Below are 19,392 nucleotides of genomic sequence, written 5' to 3'. Positions count from 1 at the left end.
ATCCCCCTCAGCATCCTCATCGGTATCCCCCTCAGCATCCTCATCGGTATCCCCCTCAGCATCCTCATCGGTATCCTCCACTTCATGCCCTGGCTTCCTTTCGTATTTCGCATCGAGATTCCTGCACAACTTCTCGACATTGACTTCATCCATCAAATCCAGCACACGAATCCTCGCATTCTCAATATCCATGGGCCTTCTATTGTACCTTTTGGCCAAGGCTTTCAGCTCCTTATAGAGTTTCTCCATCGCACTAAACGTAATATCCATTCGATCATGATCATCGAAATACCAATCGTTAACATCGTCCCACTTACCCTTGCGATTCCGGTTATCAACGAAACAGGTGAAGATGTTCATCAGGGCATAGCCTAGCATATTGGTGCGCTTGTGGTATAGCTCCTCATGGTCTTCCCTATGATTCAAGAGCCTGATTTCTTTTGAGTAGGCGGACATAGGGTCTCCGGGAGACTCCCACTTCCGGGCGTATTCAATTAGGGACTGAAAGACATTCTTCATGTCGGACCTGTGGCTATTTTGCTGGGCATATTCCTCTTTACGTGGAGCCATGTCTTTGGTTTGATGGTTTATTTGATGTTTGATCGGGACTACGTTTAGGTAGTTCTAGTTGTGTTGAGATCGGAGGTAGTGGAAAGTTGTGCTGTGTTCTGGATCGATACCACAACCGAGTTTGGTGGTATACATAATAGAGGTGAGCTCTTCATTGTGCACTGCCAAGAGTATGACCTCGACAATGCTCATGCACCAAGTATCAATTGTATACTCATTATGTATTGTGTATGTGTCCAAAGCATAATGCATCGCTCATTATCAATTGCGCCATTGAAACGCTTCTATCACGAATTCCTTTATTGTGTATAACCTCTTCGCCATGCTGCTTATTCATGGGCCCGTCAAAGCGGTGCAGCAATCTGAATGGACTCTTACTTGCTGCGCTTGTATATCTTTTGAAGAAAGACTTCGAAGATCTCCTTCTTGAGGCCGTCCGACTCATCGATCTTGTCAATCTTAGACCTAAGATCCGCGACACGCTCCTCCTCCCACTGCTCGTAAAACTCGGCGAGCTTCAACTCATTGTACAGCTCCTTGACCTTGGCCTCCTTTGCGGAGTTCTTCTGGCCGTAGTTGTCCTCGAGGATCTTTCGTTGCTCAGGGTTGACCTTGTTCAGTGCTTGGTTGACGAGCCATGAGCACTTGTTGTCCTGGATATCGGTTCCGATCTTTCCCAGAACCTCGGGATCAGCGAAAGCATCGAGGTAATCATCCTGAGCCTGGAAGTACTCTCCCATTGGAATGAGGATGTCCAATGCAGTCTGGAGGTTCTTTGGTGTGGCAGCTCCAGTGTAGTGAAGGGCAAGAGCGACGGGAAGGTAGAAAGAGTAGTAGGCAGTCTTGAAGATGACAATGAAGGTGAACTTTTCAAGGCTGAAGTTGCTAAGATCCACATTGTCCTCAGGTGCGGTCAACAGATCACAGGTTTGGCCAAGCTCGGTCTGGAACGTAACCTCATGGAAAAGCTCGACCATGTCGATGTAGCTGGCCTCTTGGCGGAAATGCTTCTTGAGCAAGACATAGATAGAAGACTCAAGCATGAAAGCATCGTTGATGGCAACCATGCCGACACCAGGGGCAAGATACCAGCAAGGGTTTCCGCGGCGTGTCTTGGAAGAGTCCATGATATCGTCAGAGACCAGGAAGAAAGCTTGCAAAAGCTCGATCATCCAGCCGAGAAGTGCGGCACGGAAGTACTCCTCAGTTCCTGGGGTGAGAGCAGATCCTCGAAGAATCGACGCAGTGTCGACGACCGACATTCCTCGGTTGCATTTTCCTCCGACAGTGTTGTAGTTCAGAGACTATATTACCAATTAGGAATTGCAAGATTTGGGAAGACAAAGACATTAAATGAATCGTACTTTAATGAACCAATCAAGTGACTGCTGGGGAAGTTTGTAGTGTTTGCAGTGAGCCTCAAGGTCCCCGACAATACGGGGCCACACGCTCTCGAAATCTTGCAGAGAAGTCGGCATTTTGGGTGAATTGCTTCGAGCTAGATAGGACTTTCTCAATGGCACTTTGTTGTTGTTCAAAACCCCTGACAAGACAATCGAGGGGTTCCATTGAGGCGGGCGGTGAGCTGGGACATAGAAAATCGGCCGGAAATCGGTGAAACTATCTGCCGATTGACTATTGCCCCGCTACCCTTTGTTTAGGAAGCCAAGCCGCATCCGACGCGCTGGTTGTTGTTGCTACTAACTACAACATCGCGAAGCGAACCATTTGACTTATCGGATTCTGGTTCCCCGTTGTGAAGTCCTCCAAATAATACCCTCATTGATTTCAAATCAATCGTTAGGTGGACATCTTCCGACAGGGGCAGTTGGCCCATAGTTTACATCAGACCGACACCAAAATGTCCCTTCTATCAAAAGCAGACGAAGCTAAACTCAAAGGACAACTACAAGATGCCGTGATATCATGCACAGAGCGCTGTTTATATAGCTCAGCAAAATGGTACGCGTCTTCCCGGGAAGAATGCAATGTATTTCAAGCTAACAAAACTAAAGGGCCGCCGAATTACTGAATTCCTTTCCAGAAACTGATGACGATGGCTCCGAGACTGACGTGGATTCGGCCATGTCCGATCCTCCTCCACCCCAGACACCTACACCCTCCTCGAAAGATCCCATTGAGGCAAGACTCGAAGCTCGAGAGACGCAGAAATACCTACTAGCCAAAACCTTTTTCGACTGTCGCGAGTTTGATCGATGCGCCGCCATCTTCCTCCCAGACTCACTGCCCAAAACTTCGTTCCTGGTCACTCCCTCCCCCGCGAGTAAATCGAAACCTCACGGAAAGTCAAAAATAAAGCTAGGCACACCTACAAAACCAGCGCTGTCAGCGGCCGTCGTGAAGGGACTGAGTCAGAAGGCACTCTTCCTATCGTTATATGCCAAGTACATTGCTGGTGAGAGGCGCATGAATGAGGATAGCGAGATGATATTGGGTCCACAGGATGGAATCACGACCAATAAAGAGTTACCAGGCATATCAGCTATTCTAGAGGAGTGGTTTTCAGGGCTTGCCAACAGCGGCCGGAAACCCCAAGGATGGCTAGAGTATCTTTACGGACTTGTCCTTGCGAAAGGGAAGAATGAAAAGCAGGCTCTCGAATACTTCATCCAAAGTGTCAACTGTTGCCCCTACAACTGGGGTGCCTGGCAAGAATTGTCCACATTGTTTTCTACGATCGAAGAGGTATATAAATCACAATGCACGCTGCCAATTGTTTTACTGACGCGCTTTCAGCTACATCAAGTAACCCCTCAGCTTCCGCAGAATATCATGGGGTTTGTGTTTCAAATTTACGCTTCGCAAGAGCTCTATCAGTCCGCAAATCAGGTTCACAACTCACTGGCCCAAATTCTCGACATATTCCCGGGGTCTGCTTTTCTACAAACTCAGCGAGCATTGCTCTACTATCACAGCAAAGCATACGAAGATGCTGAGCAGATTTTCTCCGAACTACTGGTCGCAAACCCTCATCGCATTGATGCAATGGATTGTTATTCCAACGTCCTGTATGTTCTTGAGAATAGACCAAAATTGGCTTTCCTGGCACAGCTCGCGATGACCACCGACAAATTTCGACCCGAGACTTGCTGTGTGGTTGGGAACTACTACTCTTCAAAATCGGAGCATGAAAAGGCAGTCATCTACTTCCGGCGGGCCCTGACACTGGACCGCACCTTTCTATCGGCTTGGACATTGATGGGGCATGAGTTCATCGAAATGAAGAATACGCATGCAGCAATTGAATCATACCGACGCGCTGTAGATGTAAATCGGAAAGACTATCGTGCATGGTATGGCTTAGGGCAAGCCTACGAAGTCTTGGAGATGCATTCATACGCCATTTTCTACTACCAGCGTGCTGCTGCCCTGCGGCCTTATGATCCAAAGATGTGGCATGCGCTGGGTGCCTGCTTCGGAAAGGTAGGCAAGGTAGCAAATGGCATACGAGCATATAAACGCGCATTAGTGGCAGGCTCCTTCTACGACAATAATGTTGGATCAAGCTTCGGTAGTGGCGAAGTGTCCGGCTTGGGAGGTGGAGTTCTCGATCCCGAGGTTCTTTTCAATATTGCCTTGCTCTATGAGCGAGTTAACAATATGGGGGAGTGCGCTGCTTATATGGAACTGGTGCTGGCGCAAGAGGAGGGTCCAGACTACGATGAATCTGTGGGAGATATGGCTGGCGGTGTAGGCGTTACGCCTACCACGAGCAAAGCCAGGCTATGGCTCGCGAAGTGGGAATACATGCGTGGCATGTATCAACGGTCTATGGAGCTAGCGAACGAACTTTGTCAGGATGGTGTCGAGGTGGAAGATGCGAAAGCCCTAATTAGGGACATACGGGCTCGTATTGAAAGCCAAAAAGGTGACTCGAGCGTAGCATGATCAGTGAAGCTATTCACCAGATCAAGTGAAGTTGTTTCATCTTTCAGCTTCGGGGTGAAGTTGGCATTTGCGGGCGCACAAGCATGATACCCACTTTATTCTAGTAATTGATAGTTTTACCGATCCTTCAATAATTCTTTCTTTGACGCTACATGGGAATCACATCCTCAAAGTGAATATGACCTCCATAGCAAGCTTGCCCTAGTCACTCATGGTATTGAATTTCCAGTCAGCACATTTGACATACTGCTACATGCCACGGTTCTAGGTATAAAATTCATCGAACTTCTGCTTCTTATTATACTTTCTTCGAACAACAACAGTTTTCTCTAAGCATTTTGCTGCATTTCGACTCTACCATCTAACACAAATTTCACACAACATTCGTCCCCGAGGACTTAACATTACCATGGACCCACTGCAACTGCGACACCCTTTGCCACAAGAATACCTTCAAAGACATGACACCGAACTGCTTCAAAACATATTTCTTGGCGTAAGGCAAGCTATCCTCACCGGCAACTACGGGCAGAACTCGCCCCAAGCGCTTATGGCCACCTTAGAAACCATTGCAGCTATCGTGCGCGAAAGGCGAGGAGGAGGAGGGGGAGGGAGAGGAATGCCACCGGACCCTCGTGAATCTTATGGGCCCCCGCCATTTGGAGGACCAGGAGGACCTTTTGGCATGGGACGAGGACGGTCTGGTAGTCCTCCGTTTGGCATGGGGCGAGGAAGGCCTAGCAGCGCACCATTCGGCATGGGCCGTGGTGGACCTGCTAGTCCACCATTTGGTGGCATGGGACAAGGATATCCTGGAGGACCTTTCGGTATGGGAGCAGGAAGGCCTCCTCCACATTTTGGAATGGGGCCGGGAGGACCTCCTCCAGAATTTATGGGAGGAAGAGGGCCAGGAGAACCAGGTTCTCCATTCGGCATGGGTCCAGGATATCCAGCATTTGGTGCTATGGGCGGAAATCCGATGCATAATCCATACATGCAGGCCGAGTACGGCTTCCCTGGTGAATTCACCTACGGGCCCCGACGCCGTCCACGACCTCGTTCTCCAGGCATGGGCCCATTCATGGGAGACCCCTTCGACGACGATTTAGATGACGATGAATACCCCTTCCGCTTTAGAGCAGCGCCTGGGTCTTCGTTCCGTGACTACTTTGACACTAGTTTCTCTTCTCCTCGGCAGGACGATGATCCTCTGTTTGGAGAGTCGCGGCCAAAACAGCCAGTGAGAAATCCAGATACACCCGATCTTTACGCCATCATGGGTCTTCCACGTACAGCCAAGCCAAAGGAGATCGAGAAGAAATACAAGGAACTCATGATGAAGTATCATCCTAATCGTATTGCCCAGAAGGGAGGGAGCGAAAAGGAGAAAGAGGAGGCTACCAAGAAGTGTCAAGAAGTCAATCAGGCGAACGATGTGTTAAGCAATCCAAGAAGAAGAGCCATTTATGACCAAACAGGAGAAATTAAGGAACTATGAACTTGGTTTGGGGGACAGTGCATTCATGGATAAGCAGGTTCTCATTGGGCGTGTGACAGCGATTATGCCAAGTCGTTAACGGCTGGAGTGCCTACCTAGAAGTTTGATTCTCGAAGTAGGCGAATGAAAATTTACGATAATATCAATGAATAGTTATAGTGAATGAAGTGTAAATGACGAAGAATACTCTAGCACCGACATTCCAATGCATCACATGTATACCATGCTAAGTAGGATCCCTTTTATGGTAATATTTGGCCTGCGTGCAAGTAGAATGCTTTTCACTTCTGAATAGTATATGGCAACATTCACTGCTGTAGGCTGTAGCCGTCTTTTCACCTCCAAGATTTCCCTCTGGTCTATCACTACTTTTTAGTACAAGAGTACCTGTCTATTTCATTATAATGGCACGAGCTATCACCAACCGTCTTTGTCCACCAGCATATTCTCCCAGGTTGGCAAGATCTCAACCACACGAATGGATACCGTCAAATCCGCATTTGGTGCCATGTTTGGTTCAGAAGAGGAAAATACAAAGCCGGTCACGTCACCAATCCAAGTACAACGTGTAGATGCATATCCTCAACTCATCGTCTATCACAACCCAGCCTGCGGCCCCAAACCGACACCGTCGACACTGAAGTCCAGTACGGTTCTACCCATTCGTACTAAGATCTCTCAACGCTTCGTCAACGACAGGGAATGCAACTACGAAGTCCTGATGGCCCAATCTCACGCATACTACGAGGAAATTGATACCATTCCCGCTGTGGCTATGGGAAAAGATACCATCTTTCCATGGACAGAGCATGCATATGTCATCCATCCAATTCGTTTTGATCAAGCTTGGGACTACACACCCCGAGTATTGGAGAACATCAAGCAGTGGATCGAGGAAAGTGAACAGGTCTATGCCAATGGCCACCACCAAGTTCAAGACTTCCATAAACGGCGAATGGAGTCTTTAGACATTGTGAAGAGAGAGCTTTTTCGAAGGAGAATGCATGAGGTGGGAGAAGAAGAGGGATGGCTGGGAGTGTGGGATGAAGTGGAGCCTATCGATGATGAAGCCGAAGGGCAGAATGGTCCGAACGATAACTCATATCCGATTGTGAACGATCAGACAGCGGAGACACTTGCGAAGATCGACGCTGCAGGCGAAGAGGGCTTGAAGCAGAAGGAACCTCAAGAGGCTTCCTCTAGGCGCTTCTCAGAAGTAGACGAGACAGTGCAGAGGATGGTCCGTAATCTGCGGGAGCTTGAGTATGAGGCAGCGATCGGCGATGGGAATTAATCATCTGTTTCTGCGCCGATGCATGCTAATGCACTCATTTGGGAGCCAATGCGTGAAAGCAGATGAGCTACACTTTCAAGGCAACGAGGGTTGAAGTGTTGTTGACAGGTCAGATTAGTAATAACAACAGCTCCTACATCAAGTCATGAATCAGAGTACATTTATGGTCTCCATATTTCCTAAGAAAATTCTTTTCATGCTTCAAAAACGCCTTTTACAGCGTTCAAATACGTCGAAACAGTTGCCCACCAAGTAGACTTAAAGAGATGTGTTCATACTTCCATACAGTACGCAATAGTGCAATAGAGCAAATATTCGAAATAGTATATCCCGCATTGCGATTTATTGCCGCAAGTGGCAATTGATTTTGGTTCCACTTGTGGCTATTTTGAGCCGTCTCTTGGTAGTAACTATATGTTAACATTACAGAAGAATCGGAACAGCAAGTTTCCGTCTTTGACGCCAGAGCTTACTTCCTCAATTCATCTACTAAGATATACGAGTACGCCTAAAAAGGTATATGCCCTACATGTGCTATGAGATACATCGCGACACCATTATTGGCTTAGGGTGATGCACGTTGAGCTGCATGCCACTCTATGATTTTCAGAGATGCCTTATGCAACCTTTGCGTTAGAATTTATAAAATTCGCCATGCCAATCATTGCTATAGGTAGATCTATTGGGGCAATGTACCGTTTCCTATTTTATGTTGGCCTGTATGATGTTAACATAATCGCAGTATCTCTTCGTGAAAGTATTGTCGTCAATTTTCTATTATGGCATCTTCGTTGACGTAACATGTACGAGGGAGGTGTATCTCCAATTACTTGAATGGGGTAGATCATGTTGTAGTGGTGCAACGTTACACACTTTCAAGTACTTTCATTTCAGGAGGTAGTTTTAGCTTGGTGGAATTTGAAACTTTCACGAATCATTTAACCGTTAATAGGTACACAAAATAAATGCCACAAATCAGGTGTTCGTTCTATGACTATTTATATTAATTAATACACCCCACAATATATATCTCAGACAACATCTTCCAGCCACACTTCGTAAACCGGGATGGCATTTTGAATGACCACAGAATTCCCCGACACTTTTCCAGTTTCGTCAAATCCACAATGCGATCATACAAACGGTAGCAAGAAACGGCAGATTATCAATTGCTTAGCTGGGAGAGATTCCTTTGTAAATACAAGCATGGTTGCCCAGTTGAGGCTATCTCTTCACAAAACAGAAACTCTGGTAAATAAAAAGCCACTCAGTTAGTAGCTATTCAGTACACCACAAGAAAGCCATGCCTACCTACACTATGTTCGGTCTATTGGCTTTACTAGCCACATCGACGATGGTATCAGCGCAAACATGCGACCTCCCCTCGACTTATCGCTGGAGCTCTACTGGTTCACTAGCAAATCCGAAGTCAGGTTGGGTTTCGCTCAAAGACTTTACCGTCGTCAACTACAACGGAAAGAAACTTGTATATGCAACGAACCATGATACCGGAACAAAATGGGGCTCGATGAACTTTGATCTATTCAACAATTGGTCTGATATGGCCTCCACCCCCCAGAACTCGATGACTTTCGCCGTGGTAGCACCAACGCTCTTTTACTTTGCACCTAAGAGTATCTGGGTGCTCGCATACCAGTGGGGACCGACTGCATTTTCTTACCGCACTGCCACAGATCCATCCAAAGCGAATGGATGGTCATCCGTGCAGCCGTTGTTTTCTGGAACCATCTCCGGATCGAGCACAGGTCCCATTGACCAAACACTTATCGGCGACAGCGACAACATGTATCTTTTCTTCGCAGGGGATAACGGTAAGATCTATAGGGCCAGTATGCCAATTGGAAACTTCCCGGGCAACTTCGGTACATCGTCTACAGTGGTCATGACAGACTCAACGAACAATCTCTTCGAGGCTGTGCAAGTCTACACACTACAAGGGCAAAAGAAGTACCTCATGATTGTTGAGGCAATTGGTGCCAACGGTCGATACTTCCGATCATTCACTGCCACCAGTCTGGGTGGTAGCTGGACACCGCAGGCCGCGACGGAAGGCAATGCTTTTGCCAGCAAGGCCAACAGTGGTGCTACATGGACGAATGACATTAGCCACGGCGATTTGTTCCGCAGCAACCCAGATCAGACAATGACAGTAGATCCCTGCAATCTTCAGTTGCTCTATCAGGGGCGAGCACCTGGGTCCGGTGGTGATTACGGTCTGCTGCCATACAGGCCAGGTGTGTTGACACTACAGCGTTAGAGAATGTTCGTGGCAAAGGGTACATTGACGCCGAGTGGCTGTTCATGGTTGAGCAATATTGGAACCTCATAACATACTAGTAGCAATCAAAAATCAGGATCGGAAAGTCACTCATTGAACCGTATGGTGATATGTTTCACTTGATTTCAAGTGTGACTCATGGAGGTTCAGTTCCGTGTATCGCGACCTCAACAATTTATTGAAAAGGACAGTTCTCGCTCCGTTCTCCAGACCCGAAAGGGCGGTCACGCTGAACATAAATATATGCGTTCCCCCTCCTACATTCCTCAAAGAACCAAATCACTTACATCTCACTTCAGCGCTTGGAATTCAGAGACTTCTTTACAGAATTTCATCAAGAACACCTCAAAATCTATCAAGATTCATCAGCCAAGCTTCAAGTCTCATCAAAAATCACAACCACTCAAGATCATCACCAAAGAGATCTTACCATCCATCAAAAATGGCCTCATCATCAATCGACTACCTCTTCCAAGAGGACCTTTTCAATTCCACAATGATGGAGCCCACCTTCCCCTTCGAGTCTCTCCCTGCAGAGCTCAGAAACATGGTCTACGAGTACTACTTCGCGACACCAGATATGGTGACCTCACCCTCTGGCTTAAAAACTCCCATTGCCTTCACCATCAATTCCCAAGGCAATGTGGAGATGCCATCAATATCACAAATCTCCTTCCAATCATACAAGGAGACCAAGCAGCTCGTCCGCCACGCGGTGCAGCGAGAACACAGCAGCATCATCGTCAAAGTCTCCTCCCAGAACATTGGACCACAGATGCTAAGGATCTACAACATAGCGAAGGAGTTCAACGTGGTTCCCTTCGACATGCTTAAGCGCGTTATCATACGCCATGAGGAGAAGGCAAACATGGAGATCCTCTGGCCTGCCATTGAGCAGTATATTCATATGCTGATTTGTCCGCCTGGTGGCCTCAACCCCTTCATGTTCCAGGTCGCAGATGGAGACGATCTGCCGACTGTGGATGGCTACGGCAAGATCTCCCTCTACAATGGGGTGTTTGATCTCGGCAGGTTCGCCAAATACTATGCTTATTGCAAGCACCCCCGATGTGCGGGCAGCTGGGATTGGGCGGCTGCCACTTTCCTCAACAATCTGGGCGAGCTCGGCTATGAGCAGGCAAAGGGCGTTGCTGCTGAGAAGATCTTCAACACAATCTTCGACTGCTACACGCTGGTGCTGGAGCTTGACGGCCTGGCAAAGCAAAGCCCACAGAAGGTGGCAGGTGCCTATAGGCAGACCATCTTCGACCTTGTGCAGGTTGTTGAAGCTTTCTCGCACGACCTTGTGGGTGTGGTTGGTCTTCGCCATGCATACTTTTAGAAATAAATTGAATCTGCTGAATACCCTTGTTATTTAATAAACACTTCTTGTGATACTTGATGATTTGCTCCTTCTTGTGACTGTCAATTACAATGCCTTGAACTTTTCTATAGCTAAACCTTTAATACTGTTGATTGGCGTACTTCAAGATGTTTTAACACAACTACAGCAGCTTAGCAATGTAATATGAAGTCCTTCAGATCACTTTACTAGCTTTAATTTGCTTAGGCCCGCAATCCTATTGTAAGTCTTAACGCACATTTATCAAGACTCACTCGTGCATCAGGTCATACACTGAAGGCAACCAGAATTCATGATTAGCTGTGCGGCCGTTTCGTTCAAGAACTTTCTCAACGATCTATGTTACATATATGCTTCTAAATAAAAGCTGTAGCTACCCCATGCATGATTAAAATCACAGGACTAGAAATACATGTCTCCAACAGACTCATCCGATCTTGTTGGGAGAAGATTTGGCAAGAACTTCTCTCACCTTGGCAACGGTGTTTCTGGCTGCGCGTCGCTCTTTCACACCTTCGTCTTCACTGACAACCTTTCCTTCACTGGTGCTTCGCACAATCAGGCGGACCAATTCTTCGGTCTGCTTGAGAGTCTTACGTCCTTCTTCAGTCACTTCGGCGCGCCAGAGTGATCGCGCGCCTTCCCAGAGTTTCTGCATGTGGCGGAGGGAGAAGACAAGGCCAAGCGCGGCGAAGACGCCGGCTTCGAAAACGGAGAAGGTGGGCATGGAAATGTAGAGGAGGGCGGACACGGCAGAGGAGAGCGAGGTTGTTGAGAGAGTCGTGAGAACCAGGCGTTGGGCGAGGGCTTGCAGGTTTGGAATGGTATCTTCGAGAAGAGACTTGCGCGATGCAGCGATTTGGTTCGGCCAGGGTTGGGGTTCGTGCACTTCTGTTGAGATATTGAGATTTTCTTTGGGGGAGAGGTGCGGTTCTTCTGGGGGTGGAACAACGGGTGAGGCTGGGTCTTCCAAGGGATGGTAGGATGTTGAGCTGGTTATTGGGAATTGTTGGATCATCTCGGGAAAACCAGCTTGATTCATGCGACCAGCGAGGTAGACGGCACTCTTCTCAGCAGAGGTGAGCCACCGCCGCTCTATTAATTCGCTTGTGATCATGCTAACGTCGTCGACCCTCCAGAAGAGTTTCCACCAGGCAAGCTTGTGCCAGCTGCGTGCCGCGAAGGCCTCGTCGAGTTCGTCACGGAGCTCGGTGTGCGATTTTTCAGCCCACTCCTCCAAGTGCCGTATCGTTGCTGCAGTTGTCTGCTCCGGGGTCCTTGCAGCCAGAAGAGTGTTGATCTGCTGAGCATCTTCTCTGGTGATAGCCGCTTCAACATCGTCGACGATGGACTGTACAAACTTCCTCGTGATGGGGCTGATCTGTCCTGATGGCTCGAGGTCACGAATGAGCCACTGTGAGAGTCCCGGTAGCCCGCTCCTAAACCAGCCTTGCTCGTATCGTGTTGCATTTGCGAGAGATTTCCGGAATATATCCAGGGCTTCCGTAGCAATCTGTACATTGACCATCGACGTTGAGCTTTCTCCATCCACTTCCGTCTCTTTCTCCGGCGGCGGCAGTTCAATAGCCACTCTGACCATACCCTCCGCTTCACCATTCAAATCAGACGTAAACCTCCCAAATGCAACGGCGCTCTCAATGCCCTCACCAAGCACAACCGTTTTGTGCACAGGGTACGGTACAGGAAGCCCCCTTGCAGAGGTGGCCTGTAGCTTGGGAACCAGCACCGCTTCCTTTGAACTCTCCGACACTGATGTAGCAGGAATATCTGAGACATTTACATTCAGCGTTGACACCAGAACCTCAATGTTATGTTTCTGCAGCACCCTCGATGGAATGTGGACGATCTTATAAAGCGGACTGGGTGGGGCCGGTTCGTTCTCATCGCCATACCTGGTGACTCAGTCAGCCTTTCCCATCCTTCCATGGTTTCACTCAAGCCTGATTGAACAAACCTCAACAAAACGGTCTCGTCTCCACCCTCCGACTCCACGCGCTTCTCAAGCTCCTTCTCCCACTTCCCTTCCTCAGCCAAGGGATCTGCGAAGAGCAAGCGGGCAAGCTTCTGCGCGCTGCGCTGGTCATTGAGCGATAGCACTGCGACGCGTGTGACTGATTCTCTGGCAGCTAGGCCCCGCAGTGCCAATTGCACTCTGCTGATGTTGACGTACGATTCCGCGACGCTACTGAGATTTGAAAGGGCATTGTATAGCTCTTGGTTCTGGGCAGGGATATGTGGACGCACATTTACTGCTGTAGGAGAGACGTGCGTGGATGCGAGGCGGGCGCGAGTGCGGAGGTCTTGGAGAGAGATGCGTTTATGACCGGGGTGGGTGCGTGTGGAGACATTGCTGCGGTGGCGGAAGGACAGCAGTGATGGAAGACGGTCAATTGGTCGGGAGACGAGGAGACTCGTTTGTCGCGGTGCTAGAACCGCCCATGGAGGCATCGGGTGCGGAGATGGACATCGTAAGTTGATACGCGGAGCTTGGGATGTTGAAGTTTGGAGGTCTGCCGGAAGAACGTCGGTCCGGGTAGGTGGATCAAAGGGTCACGTCAACGTCAGTCACGACTCACCTGCAACATTCTAGAATATCCAGTATCCTGGATGAAAGAAATGACATGGACTAGATATGAATAGATGAGGGGGAGAGGGTTTCACAACGGAGGTCTGTGGGGCGTTCACCCTAAGAATTGAGAATATTCATTTCGTATATGCCAAGTCGAGTCCGAAGACTAGGACCAGCCTAATTACTGCCGTTTCATCACAGGTTTACCTTGCGCCTTCTAGGACCAAGTCCCTGCCAGTATATGAGTCGATTGATCGACCGATTGGACACTACTTTCAGTAATCTGTCCAGCCAAAAGAGATACAGAAATCATCGTCTCGTCAATTTAAGCCGTCGTTTCGAAGATTTGCTGTTATCAGCTTCTAGCGTTGGGGTTGCGGCCAACTCCTGAAGACCTTCTCTATATTAGCATCAAGAACAGGAATGAGTCGCCCAAAGACTTACATGCTGATTCTTCTGGCCACGCGTGCGAGACCTTGGTCATTCTCAGCCTCTTTGCTTGCCTTTTCGAGAGCCTGCTCTCGGCTCGCTTCCTGAGACTTCCTAACTTCGTCGTGACTAGGTGGTAACCTTTCGTTCTGGATATCAACCTTTCGTGCGTCTTCGAAGGTATGGATGGCTTGCTTGATTCCTTCGGCGCCGAGCATGAGGGTACCTGCAGGTAGTCTGCCTCCGGATGCTGTCTTCAACTCAGTCACACGCTCAGCCTCCTCGCGTAGAACTTGGAATACGCGAGAAAGTCTTCCGATAGCAAGAATCTTGTTCTTGATAGCACGTCTCTTGAACTCCGTTGACTCTGGGTCCATATTGGGGCTCGTGAGAGGAGGCGATGAGGGGCCGGATGCGAGACTGCTGGGAGTTTCCTCCTCCAGCTCTTCCTTGGAGCAGGTATTCAAGATAGCGATGAGCATGTCCGTGACTATAGCAGTTAGATGGTGCAACATTCCCGACTCCAATATGTAACTTACTCTTCTCTCCAACGAAAGGAAGTGACCACGTAAACACGTCCATAAAGTTCGGTAGCCAGTATGGGTGAGGCGTGCAATCTAAGGGTGGCAATTAGTTGAAGATACAGCAAAGTGTCGTGGCGATCTTACTGAATTGACGAATGTTCATAACATTGTTCTCGTACTTGAGAACTGCTGCCTTGTTGTTGTACACATCCAAATAATTCGGTGCACTGAAGATCGTCATAACACTAGGAAATCCAGTCGTTCGAGTCTTGCGGTACATGCGGTAGCCAGCATCTTGGGCTTCGTGGGCGCGGATGATCGATAAGAGATTGTTCTTTTCCAAGAATGCGCAAGCCGCGGGGTACGAGAAGAAGTAAGAGCATCCACGGACGTGATTATGGATAAAGAAGTCATTCGTCTTCTCCTGGCCAAACTCTTCCAACGGATCAGCCCAGAGGATATCGCACATCAGGCCGTGGGTGGGCGGTTCACGGAATCGGTCAATCTAGAAGGTGTCAACATTGCCCGTGCGTCCATTGTGCCAACGTGCTACTCACGCTCTTCAAATCTTCCAGGGTGTGGAGCTCGGGGCTCAATCCACCGTGTATGCACAAGAATTGCTTGTTCATGACAGCTGCTAGTGGCAAGGAGCAGAAAGAGTCCATGCAAGCCTCGTACACAGCTTCCGAGTATTTGTGCTTGCACTCGAGCTTGAATGTGAAATAATCCGTCAAATGACGACACTCATGATTGCCGCGCAGCAACCAGAGGGTATTAGGATACCAAATCTTCAATGACCAGAGATATAAGACACACTAGGCTGATCAGCAAAAGTCTCCGGACAAAATAATTCGATATACCAACCTCAATACTGAAATAACCACGGTCGACGTAGTCTCCCAAGAAAAGGTACCTCGTCTCTGCAGGATCTCCGCCCACTTCGAACAACTTCATAAGGTCGTAGTATTGGCCATGTACGTCACCACAAACAGTGATTGGAGCGTCCATCTCAAGCAAGTTGGGTTCCGACTTTAGGATTTCGGATCCCTTGCGCAAAATCCATAGCGCTTGGTCTTCGGTCAAACGACCTTCACGATAGAAATGCTGCTTAAGGAATTGTAGATTTGGTTTGTTCCGGTCTTGCGGCGAAAAGAACTGTTCTTGGGTAGGGGGTAGAAAGGCAGGCGCTTGGACATCTATTGTGAGGCGGTGGGGTCAGCTGAAGTCGGACAGACGAATTCCACAAGCGGGGTATATCAATGAGAAATACGGGAAGGCTTTTCGGGATGTATTTGTGACCGTACCTTTGCAAACCCGCTCCAGAGTGCTGACCTGGGTGCCATCTTCCATAGTATGGAGGGTAAAGTCAATTTCAGGCAGGGGCTTCTTCTCCCTGACCGCACGGATGGCCGTGTCGAGGTACTTGGACTGGTCGAAGTCCTGGTTGTTGCTCTCCATGATGAACGGTATGCGTCAGTAGTCAGCGGTGAATCGTTAAAGGTCCTAAGGGAGTGGAAGCTGGGGAAACTGGAGGCAACGAGGGGCGAGGTTGAGGTTGTGGGAGGGGGAAGGGAGCAAGGACCCCAGGTGGCGGTAGGTGGAACGAGGGCCGAGGCGCAAATCGATCTGCTTGGGTACAATACTCGTAGGGACAAACAATGTGGAATCTGAACACTGTGCAAGGTGGATTGATAGTGACTATGGCGTCGCGTGCCTGGGAATTGTGTGTTGTCTGTTCGAGCTGTAGGGCTGAGAAAAGCCCATGAGCGGCGAGGTCGAGCTGGAGGGAGCCGTGGCTTGGCATGTCACCCAATGAGGAAGCTCGCAACTGCAAGTTCATAACGTCACAATTCGGCATGCTATGAGCCTCGAATGTGTTCAATCTCGTACAGAATTTAGTCGTAAAGCAGAAGTTCAAACACAACTCTGACTCCCAAACACTGAAACTTGGAAGGTCATCACGTCCAAACATATTTTTCTCCGGACCTGCGGACTATTATTGTGTCAACGTCAGGGTTCGCACTGTAAGTAAGCCGGCGGTTTTAAAACTCTCCGATGCCATCGAGTTTATCTCGCATTGCGATTCGAAACACTTCATTATCGTGCGAGGAGAGCGTCACATATCAATTCGGAAATCAAGTATTGTTCGATATTCATTTTTTGGATTCGTAGTACTGTGTACATAACGTTTGTGCAGGGTGTTCGCGAATGTGTGCGATACGACCACAGTGTTCTATACAAGAAATTATGAACAAGCTGGGTATCCAATACCAAAGCCAGTACATAAAAAAAGAGTGTGAAGAAGTAGAAGCTGTGCTTGCGTAACAAGAAGAGAAGACCAAAGTACAAACAGGACGGTATCAATACGCGACCTGGAAGATAAGTATGAAAAAGAAAGAAGAGAAGACTGGCGAGACGATGCTCTGCAGCCTGAAGTGGTATATACAACAAAATTTCCTGACCCTATGTCCTTGTGCCCCAAGAACCCGAACCGCCAACTCCATAATATGCAAACGATTTCAAGATGGAGGCATCAGATCTTGAAAGTGTAGATGTAGTGGGGCTTAAATACGGCGCGAACCATGGCGACGAGCAAGATGTCCACGAGGAGATCGTCGGATGGAGCGGCGGGTGATGGCACCGTTGGAGCAAGACATGCCTGCTGCGAGTTGCATGGGAACGGCAAAGCCATGGTCGCATAGTCCAAATTGGTTGGTTCCAATGCAGACAACAGCGCCTTCGTTGGTGCAAGGCACACCGGTACCGTTGACAGGTGGGTTCTGGGGGTTGTTCGGGATGGTTGGGGTAGTCGGGGTCTGGGTGGGCTGAGGAGCAGCAGAGGAAGCCGAGGGGGCAAAGATGCCACCAGGGTTGCTGGGAACAGCAGTGGGTCCAGCAGAGGGAGCAGCAGTGGGAGCAGCGGATGGAGCAGGGCTGCTGTTGTTGCCTCCACCAGGAGCTGCGGGAGAGCCAAGCTGACCGTTGCCGCGACCAAACTTCTGCATTGCCTCACAGCCGCTACCAGTAAGTTTGTCACCAATGGCGGCGGAGCTACCCGTGTCGACAGACTCTCCTGGGTTGGGGAACTTGAAGTCCTGCCCTGCGGGGTTTTCGCACTCAGCAGGAGGCAGGTTCGCAACGAACATGTCGGGCTTGCCGCCGAGCGCAGCCTGAACATCGCTGCCCTTGCCACCACTGGACCGAACGGGTGCACAGTTGTGGTAGAACTCACGGTTGCCAACCTTGTTCAACCAAGACCAGCTGAAGACGTAATCGCCGTCGGGCAGATCTGCAGGAATGGTAACATCGACAGGTGTAGCAGCATCGTCACCAGCGTTGTCACTGAGGTTACCGTCTTCACTGGTCAGGCATCCTCCAATGACCGAATGAATGACCTTCCACTGGCTGTCCTTGGTAGGAGTCTTGCCTGGTGTGAGGGCAAACTGGCAAGAACCGCCACCGTGTGTGGCACCACCCTTGAAGCGGACAGTCAACTTCTCGCCCGCCTTGATAGGGTTGGCTGCTTTATCGAAGTTGGTGGTTCGGCAGGGGAAGTTAGAGCCATCAGAGTTGACTGGGCCGTTGTCGTTGGTCGCGAAGGGCTCAGGGAATGCAAGAAGCATGTGCGCGGACGCACTGGCGGAAAGAGCCAGAATGGTTGCAAAGGACTTCATGATTGCAGAGTTTCGTTGGTTTGTGAGTGAACGAATGGAATTTGCGTAGACCTGCTATGCAAGACGTCGACTGATCGAGTTGAGTGATGAAGGTTTTCGAGATAATTTGGCAATAATGTCGAAAAGTTTGGTGTCAGATAGACTGGACTCGACCTGAATCAACGAAGATGTGCTGTTCGATATAATGAGTGTGAAGTACGCAAGCTAGGCTCTGCCTATCGAAAAAAGCAACGAGAAACAAAGAGGGAGTAGTAGAACACTGCGGACCGCTTGTGATGAGGGGGTAGAAACATTGGCGGACCAGGCATGATATATATATCGACAAGTGGTTTGCGAAGCCCCTGGATAGACGGATGGCAACAAGCTTCTTGGGACTGCACTGCCCATTGGCGCCCGGACGGTAAATTCAGAGTGGTACCACGGCGGATCGCCCAGAAGGGTGGTTGTCGATAGGATGATGGGGCCTCCGTAATGCGACGGGATGGGAGGATCAAACAGCCTGTTCCAGACGGGGTTTAGACATTGAAGGGAGAATGCAGCATCAGTGGAGCCAGAGTCAAGCAGGCCGGCCGCATGCCTCCAGCCTGGGCAGGTACATGAGGGCAACGATTGGACGAAGACGGCTGTAGAGAGCAATTGTTTATGAAACAGTGAGGATAATTGAGCAACTCATGATGGCCACATGTGAGTGGCCATTGGGGGTCGCCTCAGGGGTCGATGTCAAGTTTGACGTTACGTAGTCGGAGATGCAGGGGCAATCTGGTCCGTTCTTTGGCTTCTCTTTTCTTCTTCCTTCTACTTCCCTCTCGCTCGAGGGCAGGATAGACGGAGGGTTCCCAGGATTGGTTAGGTGCAGGTTTAAGGTTATGATCAAGGTGTAAGGTTGTATAGGGTGGAAGTGTGAAGAGAGAGTGATGCAGGGATAGACCTCCGAAGGAGCGGACGACATGTAGGCCTATCGATAACCTTTCTCCAAGTTGTCCTAGTCTATATCAGTGACTAGTATTCCCCAATTAGGACTCGGTACCGGCCACGGATCACCCACTTGTCTCTCTGAAACTCACCACGGCATCTCCGCGACAATTCACTCTTCTATCCACGTCCGTTCACCCCAGTTTTCTCAACCCCTTAGGGGCCCATTTGCCATCTCATCTTCGCCATCAGGCCTGGCTACTGTGCTTGTATTACTCGGCTATCCACTTCGTCAACCGCACATCACCTTTTCCCAGCGTGCCTACATAC

The 19,392-nt window shown here is 49.3% G+C and overlaps 10 protein-coding genes across 10 annotated transcripts in view; 5 read left to right on the top strand and 5 right to left on the bottom strand.

Moving 5' to 3' along the window:
• BU24DRAFT_457404 (uncharacterized protein) overlaps positions 1-570 on the bottom strand; it is a gene marked incomplete at both ends in the record, with an annotated part of 830 nt that extends 260 nt beyond the window's left edge. Inside the window, one exon of the mRNA XM_033531540.1 lies at positions 82-570. Within this exon, the coding sequence (XP_033389761.1) occupies positions 82-570 (489 nt within the window). The remainder of the gene's footprint in view (positions 1-81) is intronic.
• A 374-nt stretch (positions 571-944) lies between these two features.
• Positions 945-2,048, bottom strand: BU24DRAFT_404431 (terpenoid synthase; the record flags this gene model as incomplete). The annotated part of the gene is made up of 2 exons (XM_033525647.1): positions 945-1,874; positions 1,935-2,048. The coding sequence occupies 2 exons, from the start codon at positions 2,046-2,048 to the stop codon at positions 945-947; spliced, it is 1,044 nt and encodes a 347-aa protein (XP_033389760.1).
• A 205-nt stretch (positions 2,049-2,253) lies between these two features.
• Positions 2,254-4,624, top strand: BU24DRAFT_383484 (TPR-like protein). The gene is made up of 3 exons (XM_033524810.1): positions 2,254-2,532; positions 2,586-3,276; positions 3,328-4,624. Exons 1-3 carry the CDS (start codon positions 2,432-2,434, stop codon positions 4,477-4,479), a joined length of 1,944 nt encoding a protein of 647 aa, XP_033389759.1. The 5' UTR covers positions 2,254-2,431; the 3' UTR covers positions 4,480-4,624.
• Positions 4,625-4,888: 264 nt separating this feature from the next.
• On the top strand, positions 4,889-5,977 carry BU24DRAFT_457401 (DnaJ-domain-containing protein; the record flags this gene model as incomplete). The annotated part of the gene is made up of 1 exon (XM_033531539.1): positions 4,889-5,977. One exon carries the CDS (start codon positions 4,889-4,891, stop codon positions 5,975-5,977), a length of 1,089 nt encoding a protein of 362 aa, XP_033389758.1.
• A 478-nt stretch (positions 5,978-6,455) lies between these two features.
• BU24DRAFT_470179 (uncharacterized protein) lies at positions 6,456-7,271 on the top strand (the record flags this gene model as incomplete). Its single annotated transcript, XM_033532651.1, has 1 exon — positions 6,456-7,271. The coding sequence occupies one exon, from the start codon at positions 6,456-6,458 to the stop codon at positions 7,269-7,271; it is 816 nt and encodes a 271-aa protein (XP_033389757.1).
• Positions 7,272-8,589: 1,318 nt separating this feature from the next.
• BU24DRAFT_339308 (glycoside hydrolase family 62 protein) lies at positions 8,590-9,549 on the top strand (the record flags this gene model as incomplete). Its single annotated transcript, XM_033523171.1, has 1 exon — positions 8,590-9,549. One exon carries the CDS (start codon positions 8,590-8,592, stop codon positions 9,547-9,549), a length of 960 nt encoding a protein of 319 aa, XP_033389756.1.
• Positions 9,550-9,847: 298 nt separating this feature from the next.
• On the top strand, positions 9,848-10,936 carry BU24DRAFT_417079 (uncharacterized protein). Its single transcript, XM_033526625.1, has one exon. The coding sequence runs from the start codon at positions 10,013-10,015 to the stop codon at positions 10,910-10,912; it is 900 nt and encodes a 299-aa protein (XP_033389755.1). The 5' UTR covers positions 9,848-10,012; the 3' UTR covers positions 10,913-10,936.
• A 275-nt stretch (positions 10,937-11,211) lies between these two features.
• BU24DRAFT_487844 (uncharacterized protein) lies at positions 11,212-13,416 on the bottom strand. Its single transcript, XM_033533493.1, has 2 exons — positions 12,909-13,416; positions 11,212-12,846 (listed from the first exon to the last, which is right to left on the bottom strand). Exons 1-2 carry the CDS (start codon positions 13,400-13,402, stop codon positions 11,361-11,363), a joined length of 1,980 nt encoding a protein of 659 aa, XP_033389754.1. The 5' UTR covers positions 13,403-13,416; the 3' UTR covers positions 11,212-11,360.
• A 203-nt stretch (positions 13,417-13,619) lies between these two features.
• Positions 13,620-16,266, bottom strand: BU24DRAFT_383476 (serine/threonine-protein phosphatase 2B catalytic subunit A1). Its single transcript, XM_033524809.1, has 7 exons — positions 15,781-16,266; positions 15,341-15,672; positions 15,034-15,291; positions 14,621-14,981; positions 14,492-14,569; positions 13,968-14,442; positions 13,620-13,918 (listed from the first exon to the last, which is right to left on the bottom strand). Exons 1-7 carry the CDS (start codon positions 15,932-15,934, stop codon positions 13,879-13,881), a joined length of 1,698 nt encoding a protein of 565 aa, XP_033389753.1. The 5' UTR covers positions 15,935-16,266; the 3' UTR covers positions 13,620-13,878.
• A 764-nt stretch (positions 16,267-17,030) lies between these two features.
• On the bottom strand, positions 17,031-18,252 carry BU24DRAFT_20750 (lytic polysaccharide monooxygenase). Its single transcript, XM_033521895.1, has one exon. The coding sequence runs from the start codon at positions 18,148-18,150 to the stop codon at positions 17,041-17,043; it is 1,110 nt and encodes a 369-aa protein (XP_033389752.1). The 5' UTR covers positions 18,151-18,252; the 3' UTR covers positions 17,031-17,040.
• Positions 18,253-19,392: the final 1,140 nt, after the last annotated feature.

This window comes from Aaosphaeria arxii (assembly GCF_010015735.1).
Source record: "Aaosphaeria arxii CBS 175.79 unplaced genomic scaffold BU24scaffold_1, whole genome shotgun sequence".
Taxonomy (NCBI): Eukaryota; Fungi; Ascomycota; class Dothideomycetes; order Pleosporales; genus Aaosphaeria; species Aaosphaeria arxii.
This window is presented reverse-complemented; position numbering and strand designations above follow the sequence as displayed.

Coding starts and splice junctions, on each gene's coding strand:
- BU24DRAFT_383484 (XM_033524810.1), top strand. CDS start 2,432: ATGTCCCTTCTATCAAAAGCAGACGAAGCTAAACTCAAAGGACAACTA. Junction 2,533..2,585: donor TTATATAGCTCAGCAAAATG/GTACGCGTCTTC, acceptor ACAAAACTAAAG/GGCCGCCGAATTACTGAATT. Junction 3,277..3,327: donor TGTTTTCTACGATCGAAGAG/GTATATAAATCA, acceptor ACGCGCTTTCAG/CTACATCAAGTAACCCCTCA.
- BU24DRAFT_417079 (XM_033526625.1), top strand. CDS start 10,013: ATGGCCTCATCATCAATCGACTACCTCTTCCAAGAGGACCTTTTCAAT.
- BU24DRAFT_487844 (XM_033533493.1), bottom strand. CDS start 13,402: ATGCCTCCATGGGCGGTTCTAGCACCGCGACAAACGAGTCTCCTCGTC. Junction 12,847..12,908: donor GACGAGACCGTTTTGTTGAG/GTTTGTTCAATC, acceptor CTGAGTCACCAG/GTATGGCGATGAGAACGAAC.
- BU24DRAFT_383476 (XM_033524809.1), bottom strand. CDS start 15,934: ATGGAGAGCAACAACCAGGACTTCGACCAGTCCAAGTACCTCGACACG. Junction 14,982..15,033: donor CCCTGGAAGATTTGAAGAGC/GTGAGTAGCACG, acceptor GACACCTTCTAG/ATTGACCGATTCCGTGAACC. Junction 14,570..14,620: donor TATGAACATTCGTCAATTCA/GTAAGATCGCCA, acceptor TGCCACCCTTAG/ATTGCACGCCTCACCCATAC.
- BU24DRAFT_20750 (XM_033521895.1), bottom strand. CDS start 18,150: ATGAAGTCCTTTGCAACCATTCTGGCTCTTTCCGCCAGTGCGTCCGCG.